Source organism: Phascolarctos cinereus, unplaced genomic scaffold (assembly GCF_003287225.1).
Source record: "Phascolarctos cinereus isolate Bilbo 61053 unplaced genomic scaffold, phaCin_HiC Scaffold_726;HRSCAF=1367, whole genome shotgun sequence".
Classification (NCBI taxonomy): Eukaryota; Metazoa; Chordata; class Mammalia; order Diprotodontia; family Phascolarctidae; genus Phascolarctos; species Phascolarctos cinereus.
The window spans coordinates 274,904,563-274,921,244 of NW_027556098.1; the positions used below are offsets into that span (position 1 = coordinate 274,904,563).

A 16,682-nucleotide genomic window follows, 5' to 3' on the forward strand; every position below is an offset into this window, starting at 1 on the left:
GGAAAGGTGGTGATGTCTGGTGGATTAAGAGCTAGCCTTGGAGCCAGGAAAACTTGCCTCTGACACATACTGGCTGTGTGACATTGAATAAGTCACTCACCCTCTTCAAGCCCAGAGCAACTCTCTGAGACTCCTATAAATTGCAGAGCAGGTGTTGGCTGGTAGACAGAGTTTCCTCATTGGGAGTGTGATATACAAGCAAAGCCACAGGTCTGGTCTTTAAAAAAAAAATGGTACCAATAATGTTAGAGTTTGGAGCAGCAAGAGATTGATATGGGCTGGAGAGGATTAGTCCACAGGCTACAGGGCAAATACACCCAGTAAAGTAACCCTCTGGAATGGTCCACAGAGGTTGGTCATCTCAGACCCAAGCCTCCAGCCTCACCAGCCCTAGAAGTCCCCATAGCTGGCTGGACAGACACAAGATGTTGCTCAAGTAAATCCACCCCTCTCCTCCCCATACCAATATCTTTACCCAGAGGGCTCTCAGGGCCGGTGCTAATTAGGAGCTATGGAGGGTGGTCCTCTCCCTGCCAGCACTGACTCCTATGAAATTAATTAGGGATCTGATCACTACAATGTAATCTTTAGGAACTAACTCCAATCACCACAGCCCTCTCAGCTGTGTATTCCCCTTCTGCTCCCATGCCCCCCAGCCCCAGCCCCCTTTGTATCTCACCTGTGGACCAGAAGAAGCAAACTCCCCGATGATTGCCACACTGGGGTAAGAAGAGATTTGGGAGAGAAAATGGAGCCCTGGGAATAGACCACCAAAAAAGATGTTCCTTTGGTAGCCACTAAAAGCCCCTGGCATCTGCTCCATGACCCCCTTTAATGAAGGCACACTTCCTCATTCCCCGACTCCTGCCCAGGAGGCTACTGGGGATTGCCAGACTAGGGACTTGCCTAGTAGCCTGTGGGCAGTCCATAAGATGGAAACTCACTGGGGGCTCCACTGTTCATGCTGACTCATACCCTGAGTCAGGCCTCATGACTGTGGAGAAGTTTGGGTTTGCCCTTGTGTGGCCCTGAAGGGGGTGCTCATTCTCAAAAGCATCAGAGGCCCAGGGGTCTTTAAGGAGAGGAAGTCCAACAGCTGTGGTCCAGGCCCTGGTGATGTCACTTGTGTTTTTCTTGGTTCCTCTGGCTTGGCCAGCCAATCCTATCTCTAGGAACGCCAGAGGGAATAGAAAGGAAGTGTTTGTTGCATGATCCCTGTCCTGAAGGGGCTTTCGGTCTAGCTGAGCAATGATATACATGAAACCATTAGTAGGGGTCTTTAAATACAATAAGAATAGTAACTGGCTTTTGCCAAGCATTTTAAGGTTTATACACAAGATTTCATTTGATATAAAATGGCATATATAGATTGAGTGCTAGAGGATTTTAAGAGGAAGAGATTGATGTGGACTGTGATCATCAGAGGCTTCATGAAGGAGATTACTTTGCAGACTTCGAGGAAACACACACACACACACACACACACACACACACACACACACACTTTACACATACACTCCTGGATTACAAGCTCCTAATAAGCAGAAACAACCCTATTACACTTTCTAGCTCTGGTCCTTAGCACAGGCACACATAGTAAGTGGAATTAATGGAATGAAATTAAATACATGTATGTGTATACATGTCTGGCAGCGACCTTGAATAAATCACCTCATCTCTCCAGGGCCTCAGTTTCTTCCTCTGTAAAACGAGGGACATGGAGTCGATAATCTCTGAAGTGTGTTTACACTCTAATGTTCTGTGACTGTGTGGGCTAGAATGGAATTTGGCCATCATCAAATCTAACGATAATAGTAATAATAGCTAGCATTTATATAGCACCTACTGTGTGCCAGGTGTTATACTGTGCTTTACAAATATCATCTCATTTAATCCTCACAGCAACCCTGGGAGGTAGGTGCTATTATTATCTCTATTTTACCATTGAGTAAACTGAGGCAAACAGAGACTTACCCAAGGTCACACAGCTAGTAAGTATCTGAAGCTGATTTGAACTAGGGTTTTCCTGACTCCAGGCCCAGAGCTCTGTCCACCTACAGCTACAACTAGGACTACTTGTATCCAGAGAAAATACAGTGCTGAGGGAGGAGAGGGAGAGTGAGGCAGAAGATAGACCACCCCAGGTGCAATCATATCATAAAAGAGGGTGTTCAGTCCTTAAGAGAGTCCAGGCTTTACCCCTGTAGCAGAGCTGATGTCTCCTAACTCCCTAACCCCTAGAAGGAGGCAGAGAAGGGGTACTAGGAAGGCAAGGCCCAAAGTGCCACAGACAGGACCTTGGCTCTGAGTGTGTTGGGAGGACAGAAGCAGTGGTGGAGAGAGGGCCTAGGTCCAGGTGAGGGAGCACAGACAGTGGACCAAAAGATCATCACAGTCAGAAAGTAAGTCCCACCCCCAGATGTCAGGAGCCCAGGGCAAAGCTTTAGTGGCCCCCTACTAGTTAGGCCTCTGGTATTCAGGACATTGCCCAGGCCTGTCAGAGGGAAAGGAAGCCAAGAGGCCTGGTCAAAGTCAAAACAACCTTTCCACCCTCCCACCAACACACACACACACACACACACACACACACACACACACACACACGTCAGAGTGGGAGCAGTTGCAGCCTTCTAGCAGTGTGGCTCTTCTGACAGTGCAATAGTAGCAGAGTAAAAAGAAATCCTCTAACTAGAGTCTAATAATTAATGCCCTTCCTAACCCAAAGCTGATTTACATGCTAATGAACCTTTCTGAAGCTGGAGGGTGGCCACTCCATGTCCCTAGGGTGCCTAAAAAATCAGACTCACTCCCAGGAAATGAAAGAAGGGAGAAAAGAGGAGGGTGAAGAGGAAACTAGAAAAAAGGGAAGAAAAAGACAAAAGAAAAGAGTAGACAGAAGAGGGGAGAGAATTGGACAAGTGGAGAAAGAAAAAAGGAAGACCAGACTATACTGGCAGCTCCCAAACTGCCTTCCCTGGAGCCCTAACATTCTGTGCCTCAGTGTGATGAAGGAAGAGTTCTGTGCTATCAATGGTTTTTCCCTCTAAAATAGTAAATGATGTGCTTTGGCAGCTCTATGATTTCTAAGATGGAAGCTTCTTCCTCCAATGGACAGCAGAACCACTCCCTACCTTCTCTGATGTGATTCTTATCTAATCTCCATGGAGCATCTACCAAAGAGATGGAGACCTTCCTCCTGAACTTTAGTGTCTAGGTGGTACAAATACACCAACCCATGAAATTACATAGGAATCCAAAATAATATCATGTGTCATAATCTCCCAGCATGAAAATCAACTTAATTTCCTCTGTATTGCTCCAGTACTCCCCAAGTGATCTTTATTTCAAAGGGGCATACCCTACAGGCTCCTGAAACCCATTTTCATGGGTTCCATTTTTTTATCAAAAGAAAGAAAAGGACAAGGAAAGCAACAAAGACAATGGAGAAGAAATAAGAAGAATAAAGAGAGAATAATCCCATGCATAGCTTGCCTCTAGCTTCGGCCTTTCATCACCCCACCCCAGAACCCTCCCCACCTCAGCCCCTCTCCTCAAATGCCCCAATCTCTGTTTTTCTTCCCACAAAGTCCCACAGATCTTGTGCAATCAGGCAGTTATCCTAGCCTGCCAAATTTCCACCTGGGCTGCATCCACTGTGGTGTAACACTTTAGATGCCCTTGGCCATCCTCCTTACTTCAGGAAATCAGAAGAAAAGATGAGTTCCCTAGGGAGGCCCAGGTATGTGGGAATGTGTGTGTTTGGTGAGTGGGGGGCATCCATCAACAGATTAGCCTTCTTCCTGGGTTGCATTCCTTCTTCTGTCCTTTGTCCTTGTTTAATGAACACATCTCCCTTTTTCTCTAATTAGATGCAACAAACAGACTTGAACCAGAATTTTTATTTCCCAGAAAAGCAAATGCCCGGACACAGTAAATATGCCATTAATCATCATTCCAAGGCAGAGAATCACCAATGGGTGGGAGAAGCAGCCAGGGGCCTAATTAGTGGCTTGAGGCCTCGTTGTTCCACTCCTACCAGCACCCAGTCCTGCCCCTTTTCCTCTTCTCGGCAGAATCCAGGAGAGATCAATGGAAGGAACTCCTGGCAGAGTCAAACTTATGCAAATGTCTCTTGTTAGCAAAACGAAAAGGCAAAGTAAAAGAAATGGGGGCGAAGAAAGAAAACAACCTTTCTACACACACACACACACACACACACACACACACACACACACACAAGAGAGAGAGAGTTTTATTTCCAAGCAGGAAATTATTCTTATTATCGCTTAGCTATTTATAGCCTGTGTGTTGTCTGCTGAGGAGGCCCAAGCCAATGTGTTAATGTGATCTGGGCTCCAGCTTAGACCTGAGTGATGCTCTCCCCTCTCCAGCCCCAGCATCTCAGCTCTTCTGAGACAACAGTTCTGCATTGTCCTCCACGAGGAGGCTAATCAGGCCAGCCCCATGGAATGATGGGGTACCTCCCCTCCCTAGAGGGCCTAGGGGATAGAGGTCTCCACCTAGAGTGCTTCCCCTGGGTGAAATCAAGGGAATAACATCAGCCTAGCTCTTGCAAATTCTATTGGTGACCTAATGGCAGGAGGGCTATTCTGGCCTGTTTTATAGGGGCTCATAACATGTCATTTGAGGAAAAGAATCTTTAAGATTTGGTAAAGGAAGTAGGCTAAGTGATACCACACTAAGGTCTTCATGTCCATCTGTTCTCCATCTCCACCAAGTACAGAACAAGAAGGGATGGGAAAGTTTCTCCCACTTAATTAGCATTTAATGAATTTGCTGGATTAAATCACAGGGTTTTTAGAGCTGGGAGGGATCTTAATCGGTCATCTAGTCTAACCTCATCATTTTACATATTAAGAAACTAGGCCCAGAGGTTTAAGTGGCTTGCCCCAGATCACACCAGTAATAAGGAGCACATTTAATTGCTTCTTCATCTTTCAAATGGGGGGTAAGAGCAACCTTGCCTACCTCACAAAGGGGTCTGGAGGTTCCCAAAAATATTGCAAGTGAAAGCACTTTGAAGAAATAAGAACCTTATAGAAAGTGAGATGATGAGGTGAGATATTAAAAGGGACAACTCACTGGTCTTGCCAACATTTTCCACAAACTGTAACCCACTTCTATGCTTTCTATTATTGGGCTCAGCTGTGGGACAATGATGGAAAACAGGAGGATATGATGGGCTGCTCCCCCCAGGATTTCAAGAGAGGCAGGTACCTAAAATTCCACTAGGGTATTGAGGTAGCTGGTGGCTCAGTGGATAGAGTGCTGGGCCTGAAGTCAGAAAGACTGATCTTCCTGAGTTCAAATCTGGCCTCAGACACTGAGTAGCTGTGTGATTCTGGGCAAGTCACTTAACCCTGTTTGTCTCAGTTTCCTCATCTGTAAAATGAGCTGGAGAAGGAAATGGCAAACCATTCCAGCATCTTGGCCAATAAAACCCCAAATGGGGTCACAAAGTTTTGGGCATGACTGAAAATGACTGAACAACAAATTTAGGAGGAAGGAAGTAGTTTTAGGGCTGGTGTTGGTATAAAGGTTGAAAGACTGACCTGAGAAGAATAATCAAGGGAACGTGAAAGGAAAAGTCACCAGCAATTGTGGTGACAGTGTGTTCTGATTCTATCATATCAATAACTAAGATGGTGTCATAGGGAATTTATCCTAGGGCCCCAAAATTTAGAGGCAATGATAGCATGTGTATTCCTTCAGCAGAAGGGAGCAACTGAAAGAAAGAAAGAAAGAAAGAAAGAAAGAAAGAAAGAAAGAAAGAAAGAAAGAAAGAAAGAAGAAAGAAAAAGATGGGAACAACTAACCTTAGCACAAAGCTAACAAGAATAATTAATTCAAATAAGAAACTACCAAATGGCAGGCTTCTGCCCCCCAGCTGTTAAACTGCAGGTGAGCTCCTTCCCGGCGTGCCCCATCCAGCCACTGCCTTCCCAACAGTGACTCTGAGGAATCCCTGCATCCCTTTCTCCCCATCATGAGGCAGTGTCTGGGCTCTCTCTCTTCCCATAGAGCCTCAACTGAATTTGTATTATTGCTTGCCCTGGGTGACAAAATTACTAGTTACAGCTCTTGTTTCAGTGAAGCTGGCAGGAGAGTATGAATGAGTCAGTCCATAACACATTCCAGAGAAAGCATAGAGCTTTGGGATCTCAGCTATGCATTGGGACTAGGTGAGAGGAAGATTGGGTAGAGGGTCAGTGCTACCCTTCCCTGTCCAATCCCCTTTCACACATACATCCTTCAGTGTGTACCAGCAGAATGCAATCACCAATGAGAATATCAGTTCAGTCTTGTATCTGAATCACACACTTCTTCACTTCTCCTAGGTTCTATGCAGGAAAAGATTGCCCAGATTGGGTGTCACAGAGTGATCTAGAACACAGGCCTAAAAGACAAAGTATCTGCGTACAACATACTTAGTGGTTCCCTCAGCACAAGGGTTCTTAACCTGGGAGCTGTGTACCCCCAAGGAATGCATGGGTAGATTTCAGGAGATCTGTAAACTTGAATGGGAAAAAAATACATCTTTATTTCAATCTAAAAGATTTTACCAGATATCCAAAGGGGGCCATGACCCACAAAAAGGTAAAAAACCCAGACCAACACATAGGCCCAAGAAAAGCAAACAGAAGGAGTATGACATTCTGACTGGTTTCCTTTAGGTCAGTCTGATTTCTTGTGCACTGCGGGAACCTAGACCCATGGCAGTTTTCACAACAAATGAAGAGCTTGACTTAGCAGTCTTGTCTTTATCCCTATATGGGTCAGACTCAGTCAGACAAGGAGCTGAGGGCTCCTAGGCTCACAGGATCATCATAGATTTAGAGCGAGGAGGGAGCTGAAAGGCTGCCTGTCCAACTCCTTCATTTTACAGGTGAAGAAACTGAGGTTCAGAAAGAAGGATTGACTTGCCCTCCCAGTAGAATATAAGCTCCTCAACGATATGAAGTGCTTAATTTTTGGCTTTTTGTCTTCAATACCAGCACCCAGCAGACTTTTAAATGCTTGTTGAATTGAACTGAATTTTCCAAGGTCATATAGCTAGTAAGTTGCATAGCTGGAATTTAAAGTCAGAACCTCTGACTCCAAATCTCATGTCTTTCCTTTGAACACCACTGCCCTCCCAGCCTACACCGAAAGCTACATCCTCACCTCTGCTGAAATGGAACAGCCCAGCATCAGCCTCTTTCACTTCTTAGCCCTCATGGCTTCCAGACTAGAATAACCAGTGTCCTATCTTCCTTTCCTTTTCCTTACCTCATCTAGACCCTGCTTCGGGATGGAAAGCGGGAGAGCATTGTGAGTACCCTTTTTGTCTCACCTACCGATGTGGAAAATGGACAGCGCATCGTGTGCAGAGCCACAAACAAAGCCATCCCTGGGGGGAAGGAGACCTCGGTCACTATCGACATCCAGCGTGAGTGCTACTTTGTGCCTAGGCCCCACCAAGGCTTGCCAGTCAAAGGTGGAGGGCCAGATGATCTAGTTCACTGTCACACAAAGAGTTTGTTCCCAATTTACCCATAGCCAATGTTGACATTTGCTATTCATGCCCCTCCTGTACACAGAAAAGTGACTGGTAAAACTAGTTTGTGGGTCAATAGCTGGCTAAGCAATATTTACATGACTGCAATTGAGAGATGACTTATTTAAGATCACGTAGGAAAAAACAAAATCAGAGTTGAGATTGAGGTCTTCTGCTCTTTGTAATACATATGTTCCTATTTTCATGTTTTACATGAAATTAGTTTAATAATAATCTACACAGCAATATCAGTTAGGACATCACAATTCTAAGTAATTCTAGAATTAGAATTTAGGCAATTCTAATTCATAGAACCATTCTAGGTTCTGTGCTGACATAAATTGACCTATAGGGACACGAGGTAGGTTCCAGACATTACAGAGATCAGCTCAGGTCACTAAAGTCTAGAACTGTAATTCCCTAGTCTAGAAAAACACAATTTGGTCTCTGACAGACAGAAGATACAGCTTGAGTTCTAGATTATAGTAGATATCACTTGGGTTTTATTATACCATAACTTGGGCCTTTTGGTGAAGCTTGGCTACTGAGAAGGGGAGCTCCATCTTCATAATAGGTTTTATCACCTTGACCTACTTAAGCATTTCTTTTCTTCCCACTCTGTCTGGGAGGCACCCAGGCCTCATATCCTCTCTTTCTAGGCTCCTTCCTAACCTGAGATCTAGATTTTCATCCATACCATCATAGGAATTACCATCCATCAAAGGATCTTCAAAGCTCAGCTGTTTCTCCAAGCAAGGATAACCATGATTCCACTTAGCTTTTGACACATATTGATTGATTGAATATCTTATGTCTGAAAGAAAAAAATGAGCTTTAAAAAAATTACAAGGTCACCCACTGCACCCCAGGCCATTGCCAGTCATCTTGACTTGGGTCTTGCTACTGGACTTCAGTGACTCTGGAGGGGAGAGTGAGGCTGACCACTTTGCACAGCTCTGCCTCACTCAAATCCAATTTATGTGCAAATTAAGACATTGCCTTCATGATACCATTGGAACCATTGATCAATCAATAAGCCTACATTTATTAAGTATTTACTGTGTGCCAGACACTGTGCATTTGGGATACAAAAAAAAAAAAGGAAAGGAAAAAATAGTCCCTGCCCTCCAGGAGCTTACACTCTAATGAAAGAAACAAGATGTGTATTAATAGGTACATTCAAGATACATATAGAGTAAATGTAAAGTAACCTTAGATGGGAAGGCTGTAATTGCTGAGGAAACTAGGAAAAGCCTCCTGTAGAAGGTGGAGTTTGTGCTGAATCTTGAAGGAAGCCAGGAAGTCTAAGAGGTAGAGGTGAAGAGGGAGAGCGTTTAGGCATGGGGGACAGGCAGTACCAAGGAACAAGGTGGAGTGTCCTGTGCAAGGAGAAGCAAGTGGGCCAGTTTGACTGAAACTTAGCATTTGTGAAGGGGAGAAAAATGTAAGACAACTGGAAAGGTAGGAAGGGGCCACATAGTGAAAAGTCTTAAATGCCAAAGGACAGAGATTCCTCCACCCTAAACAAATGATCCCCGTTGAACCTCAAATTAAACCTGGTCAAAAGAGCAGTGGGAGATGACTACACCTCATTTCCTAGCCACAAAGAGTGTCCCCAGAGCCATTCCTCCTTCATACACATCAGCCCTAATCTGGTATGGGAATGTGGGTGGGTTTAAGAAACAGAGGATTCTAAGATTTAAGGCCAGAAAAAACCCAAAGGATTATCTGGTCCAAACCTCTCATTTTATAGAGAAAGGGCCAGAGAAGTGAGAAGTGAGGTGATTTCCACAAGGTCATATTCCCCAAGGAAGCAGCAAAGCTGGGGTTTGAACCCAGGCCTTCCAATTCCAATTCTCTTTCCCAGACGCTACTCGAGCAGGCCTCTAGTAGCTGGCAGCTGTGGCTCTGGGAGGGAGAGGCACAGAAAATCAGCAGGGCTTCAACTCTAACCCATTATCCATCATATGAGGAGAATCTCCCCCATAAACAAGATCATCATCATCTTAATAGCCCATCCGACTATTAAAAGACTGTTTGTCTAAATGTTCTCTAATGAGATGATCAGTTTAACAGGGTGGCCCAGAAAACAGATGTTTCATAGGACTGGAGAAGGCAGTGGTTAAGAGGGATGATACTGCCAGGCTTTGATATGCCCATTGATTTCCAAGTAAGAATCATTGCCCTGCCCTACTCCCACCACCATTAAGACTAAAGTAAAAAATGAGTCAGCTGGACTGAGGTATGGAGGTCAAAGTGCCAATTAGAACCCAGGTGATCTGACGTCCCAGCTCTGTACCATAGGCACTACCACCTTCTTTGGAGCACAGAGGACAAGTACTTCCCAGGACCATAGGCCACAGAGACAAGCCTTCAGCTTGCTTGTGAAACCTTATGACATTTAAGAACCACAGAATCATAGGATTTAACCTAGAGCAATGACCTGTTCCCTAATCTGGGGTAGATAAAGATACTGCCTATCCCCAAAACATCCCCATTACTAGGATACCATGCTTGTGAAGGGAGGCAGAAGGGGGACCCCTCTAGTGTACAACATTCTTAGGAGTCAGTCAGGTATCCCAGGTCTGTGAGGTATTAGCCCAGTGACGGTACCTTTTATATCTCTCCCTGGGTGAGAAAGAGAGCAGCGGAGGCCTTAGCCCCTCAGAACTACCCACTGGCCTGGTATCTTCCAGAATTTGTTGAGATGTCTAATGCTACCCCATACACACAAAGTCACTGGAATTCATGTCTGCCTTTCTTTGTACCCATGTGGTCACTTGCTGACTTGACTAATGACAGGAATAGCAGGCATCCCAAACCAGGTGCATCAACCACAGTTTAGAGATTTTAATCTGCCCGGGAGGAAGGAGGCCTAATTTGACAATGAGGCCTTTCTGAAGTCCTGATCTTATTGTGCTCATCCACACATATACACTCACTCAGAATGACAAAATCACAGAACTTGAGAGTTGGAAGGAAACTCAGCTACTACGTAGTCCAAATAGGACATGAAAGAAATCTCTGCAATGATAAACCCAAGCAAATGATAAGCCCAGCAAATCCAGCCTCTGTTCAAGGACCTCCAAGCCAGGGAACCCACCACCTCTCAAGGCCACCCATTCCACTGTGGATAGCTCTGATTGTTAAGAAGGTTTTCCTAACATCAAGGCTACATTCATCTCTCTGCAATTGCCCCTCATTCCACCTAGTTCTGCACCCCATGGCCAAGCAAAGTTAACTTAATTCCTCTTCCATGTGACAGTCTTTCAGACACTTAAAGACAGCTATTGTGTCTCCTCTTCCCAAATCTTTTCTTCTCAAATATTCACTTCCCACTCACTCTATCCCTTCCTAAATCCCTCATCTAACAGTTAACAAGGAGACCAGAGACTAGATCAGCACTGCCTTTGCAAATCTTCATGTTTGTTTCTAGTTAACCAAGGAGAAACATCTGAACTCAGGAAAACCATGTGTTTGTTTATTTGTTTGTTTTCCTTGGTTTTTATGTGTTACCCCAACGGAAGACAAAGCCCCAAGATTGACTAATGGGAGAGAATGCACAACACCCCCGACACCTTACCACATCTGAACACTGCATCCAGCTGCCAAGTTTCAAAAGGATGTTCAGCAAAATTGCTGAGTGAGAAAGTCAACCCTCCTCCTACTCTCTCCAAAATACAACCCTCTTCCCCCACCAGAAAACACCACCCACCCCTCAAATGCAAGCCTTTGCTGATGAAAACACCAGCAGACTCACAGTTGTAACATCTGCTCGATATGATTCTGGTTCCACCAACTACATCAAAAGCTGCCCTCCTGTGAGTTATGCAGCCCACATCACAAGTGGGATTAAAATCATGTTTAATAGTTGGATATGCCATAAACTATTTATACCGCTAAAGCCCAGCAGGCACCTGAAAATTCATATCCTGCGCCTTGGGAAGGAAAAAAGTAGAGGAGTCGGGGTGCTTCAGAGCCCCGGGTGTGGCTGTGCAAATCTTACCAAGATAACTCAGTGCTGAGGGAGGCACAGCTCAGGCATACCCACCAGAATTAGGGGGAATTCAGGCAACAGGGAGGCTGGAGAAAGGAACCTAAGAGGCAATGTGTTAATGCTGATCAGGATAACTATGGAGAGGGAGAGGATGATGGGATGGAGTAGATTGTGAGACCAATCAAATGAATGAATCAATCAGTCGATCAAAAAGCATTCACTAAGTGACCCCTATGTGCTAAGCAAGGTGCTAGGAGCTTCAGATACAAATGCAAAAAATGAAAAGATCCCGACATTCCCTGAGGGGAGACAAGTACTAGATGGTTAGGGATAAAGGACACCAGTTATTGGGGGGGATCCTGAAAGACTTCGTGGAGAAGACAGTGATTCAGTTGAGTCTTGAAGAAAATGAAGGGTTCGATTACACAGAGGTGAGAAGGCAACACGTGCCAGTCATGGGGAACAGCCACTGCAAACATGTGGAGTTGGGAGATGTGTGAGGAACAGAGAGAAGACCAGTTTAACTGGAACATGAAATACAGGAAGGGAAGTGAGAGCCTGGTGGCCAGAAAAGTCCATGCATAAGCATCAGAGCAACCACACGCTTTCAGATCTGGACTCCAAGAGTTCCATTGCTTGTCTAAATGAGGATTAGTCTATGACTGAGACCTGGGCTGCCTAGTTTCTAATGACCAATGCACCTCCAGGGTCTCGACTGACCCCTAGTTTTTCAATGTCTCAGCCCTGACACAAGAGGGCTCAAGCAGCCTCAAGACTAGAGGCCATGGGCCTAACCCAAAATGGTGGCTCCGAAACAATTGACTACACTTTTCTTTTTTTTTTATTAATTAACATATTTTGAATTGTCAGCCATCACTTCCATAAGCTTTTGAGTTTTGAATTTTTCTCCCCCTCCCTCCATCCCTCCCCAAGACAGTGCTCAATCTGATATAGGCTGTACAATAGACATTCCTATTAAACGTATTTTCACATTAGTGATGACTACACTTTTCCAAAGACGTTTTGACTATCTTAGCTTAGATGAGATGAAGTGAAACGATACTGAGTCTTGTGCTATCATTTCTGTCCTAACTTCATGTTCTTTCTATTTATGCTTTTCATAGAGATTAATAAATGCACTTACATAGTTCTTGCTTGGATACGTCAGATTTCAATGGCAACAAATATTCATTAATTTCCTCCTGCACATAGAACACTATGCCAGGCACTAGAAAGGTACAATTTGAAGGGTAAATAAAGCTATAAAACCTGGTCCCTGCCCTCAGGGAGCTTACAGAGTAGTGGAGAGATGTGACATATACACAAATAACTACAGTACAAAATTATTACTAGTAATTACAAAAGGAAAACACAAACAGAATGCTATGTGAGGTCTAAGGGAGGAAGGGTCATAACTGAGTGGTGGAGAGGGGAACAGCAGGGAGAGCTTCCCAGAAGATTCTTGATTTCAGATTAACAAACACATTTACCCAGTGCTTGCTTTCAATAGGATTAAATCGGGCAATCTCATTCTTGCAATTACTGTAAGAAGTCATTATTGGTTCACTAATGCAACATACATTTTGGTTTATTATAATAATTATTAATGCAACAGTTATTAAGCTTTTGCCCACCACAACCCTACCCCAACTGGGGCAATGGTAGGGTTGGGGTAGGGACATCAAGAGTAAAACCCCCAGTCTTTGGGTCTCAGTGTATATAGGGAGGATTCTGCATCAAAGCCCCAAATCTCTTATGAGTGAGCCATACCCCAATGAGGAGACTCATGATTCATACTAAACAAAGGAAGGTGATTAGCTGCTGTTAGGTAATGATAGGGCAGAATCAGAAGGCAGCAAGGGGCCTGGGAGAGCCTGTGCCAATCTAGGCTGGTTATGAGCACTGCTCTCATTGGTATTCATCACTCTACTTGTCTCTATTGTCATTTGAATTACACATTTTAAAATGAGATTAGAGTAAATTGCAAATACCTATAATTCGTCTCATAATTCTCCATGAAAAGACAGGTGGGTTGGCGTTTCAGGTGGCAGACACCTTCCAAGGTAAATAGTCCCCAGCCAGAGTCAGGGGGAGGTAGGAAAAATAGGAAGAGAGGAAGGGAAGAGATTTCCTCCAGGGTGATTCACCCCTTACTAGTCAGGGAGCTAGGTCTCCTCCCTCCTCCTCCCACATCCCAATGTCTTTCCCAGCTGCCCACAGTCACCCACACCATGTAGTTTCAGCATAAATAATTTTCTCACACAGCTCCTAAACTCACAGCTGTGAGAGTTGACTTTTTCCCTAATGCCAAAGTGGTCTATCTTTGGACATCACTAGGGGATGGCCTAACTGCTGGATAAATAGACAAAGCTAGGGGCAGTTAGGTGGCACAGTAGATAGAGCACCAGCCCTGGAGTCAGGAAGATCTGAGTTAAAATCCGGCCTCAGACACTTCATACTTGCTAGCTGTGCGACCCTGGACAAGTCACTTAACCCCATTGCCTAGCAAATAAATAAATAAATGAATGAATGAATGAATGAATAAGTAAATAAATAAATAAATAGATAGACAAGGCCACTGGGATAAACTCCAGCCAAAACTGAGCAACGATGTGAGGACTGCCCTCCAGATCACCCCCAATAGCTTCCTCAAAATGATAAGGGCCCTGCTTCTTCCGTGGGACACTGGATGTGAACAGAATAGGATTTTCCAAGGGGAAATTGGCTCAGTTTCCTCATCTGTAAAATGCTACTTGGGGTAGCATAAAGGAAGCCAGGCTGGAAATGAGTTCTAATCTTTCTTCTACCACCAACTGACCATGTAACTTTGGGCAAGTCACTTCAAACCCATTGAGCCTCAGTTTCTTCATCTGTGAAACTAGCAAATTAGACAAAATGAGATCTAAGTCCAGCCCTTTGACTCTTTGCCTGGTTACTTCTGAGGCAAAGCAAGGTTTGGCAGCAATAGTCCAAGGTCCTGGAGATTACACTTCATTAAGTATACATATTCTGACATAGCTATAAGTCAATTTATTATATTTTAGCATACTTTTTATTACAAATGTGGGGGGGGGGGAGTCAGTAAAAATGACAATGATGTTCAAAGCCAAAGAGTATCAACAAAATTTTTTGGGTTTAAGAACAAAATCACTTCCCATGCCCTGGCATCTCAGTCATTTTTCAGGCTTGTCTGGGAGAAATGAACCTCTGTGGGAGAAAAGAAATCTAGCTCAGCTGTGGGCACCACCCTACCCTCACCTGCCTGATCACTGTAACCTCAGGCAAATCACTGTGCCTCAGTTTCCACATCTATGACATGGGAAGGATACCGTTATATATTTACAGTATTGTTGTGGAGAAAGCACTTGGTAAACCCTGAAGTGCTTTGTAAATGTGAACTGTCAAAGTCAGAGAAATAGGACACAGAGAGCTAAAGGATGACAGAGACAGGGGCAGAGAGAGTGGCTGACTAGCCCAGGATGGATAACTGTTTGTTTTCTTCCTGGTTCAAAGGCAGATACTGTTGTTCTTCAGCTCTCCGTGTTCTCTTTCTCTGACTTTGATTGGAAATCTACATAGCTCTTAACATCTTTTTCTTGGTCTTTAGCTTTCAATTTCTCCCTATCTCTCTATCTCTGTTTTGTTGTAACTTGCCTCTCATTTCTTCTCCATCCTTTTTACTCAGTTCCCTTCTGTCTTTCTTGCAACCATAAATTTAGAGTTGGAAGGAACCTTACTGATTGTCTTACTCAACCCTCTCGTTTTATAGATGACAAAACTGAGGTCAAGAGAAAACGAGCAACTTACCTAAGGTCATGCAGGTAGAAAATGGCAGGAGGGATTTGCAGTCGGGTCTGCTGATGCCAAATCCATCACATTTTCCACCAGGGTCCTCTTGCTTTGAGAAGGGGTAGAGACAAGTAGGTGGCACAGTGGATATAGTGCCAGGCCTGGAGTCAGAAAGACCTGAGTTCAAATCCAGCCTCAGACACCTACTAGCAGTGTGACCCTGGGCAGGTCACTTAACCCTGTTTGCTTCAGTTTCCTCATCAGTAAACTGAGCTGGAGTAGGACATGGCAAACCATTGCAGTATCTTTGCCAAGAAAACCCCAAATGGGGTCATGAAGAGTCAGACTCAACTAGCCAATGATAAACATTTTGCTTTTAACTGTCTGCCTGAAGTTTTTCTGTCTGTGTTTGTGTGTGTGTTTATCTTCCCACCCCATTCAACATTCCAAGTTTTGACTGCTCGTCATGTAAAGGGAAAATTCTCTAGGTAGCTGAGGGAGCTAAGAGCCCTGTGACACCAATAAGGACTCAGTGGAGATGATCAGACTGATGAAAGGTTGTAAATGTCACTTGTAAGTTAACAGATGCACCAAACTGATTATATTAGATGTTACACAGACATTTCAAAGGCAGAAAGTTTGCCTGTAAATGAGGCTCAGAGTTCACACATACACACACACACACACACACACACACACACACACACACACACACACACACACACAGCCCTTTCTGAAAGTAAACCATTCTTCCTAAAAGCCAGGAGATGGGCCATGCTTATAGCTGTGAGTTCCTGACCAAAGTTTCTATTTAAATGCCAAGCCCCTAAGCCCCTTTCTGCTAAGGAAGGGTCCTGGTTTCCTGCCAGAATCCTCCTCCTTATGCACTACAAAGGGGTCTCTTCAGTCATGTGGCAGCTGCTGGAGCAGCAGCTACACAAATGTTTCCTGCAGTTGAATCCCAGGCTCATGTCTCCATCCTGCAAAGAAGGAGTCTCTAACCTGGACCCTTACATATAGCAGCCACTACTCATTTTGTCTCAAACCTAACCATATTCTTGTCTTTGCAGATCCACCCCTTGTCAATCTGTCTGTGGAGCCGCAGCCAGTGCTAGAAAATAATGATGTCAAATTCCACTGCTCTGCAAAGGCCAACCCAGCAGTCACCCAGTACAGGTAAGAGCTACCACCTGGTCACCTGGGTAACAACCACCTGTTCTCTCCCAATATATATATATATATATATGCACATACCATCTCCTGGGCAGGTAAAGGTGACCTCTGTCAGGGATGTGCTGGTAAATGTTTAATAACCAGGGAAAGAACAGGTACCCATGA

At 44.4% G+C, this 16,682-nt stretch overlaps 1 protein-coding gene across 1 annotated transcript in view; it reads left to right on the top strand.

Annotated features, from left to right (window-relative positions):
• Positions 1-16,682, top strand: part of KIRREL3 (kirre like nephrin family adhesion molecule 3) — a 173,956-nt gene that overhangs the window by 121,421 nt on the left and 35,853 nt on the right. Inside the window, exons 5-6 of the mRNA XM_021000632.2 lie at positions 7,300-7,450; positions 16,415-16,520. Coding sequence (XP_020856291.2) covers positions 7,300-7,450; positions 16,415-16,520 — 257 coding nt within the window. The remainder of the gene's footprint in view (positions 1-7,299; positions 7,451-16,414; positions 16,521-16,682) is intronic.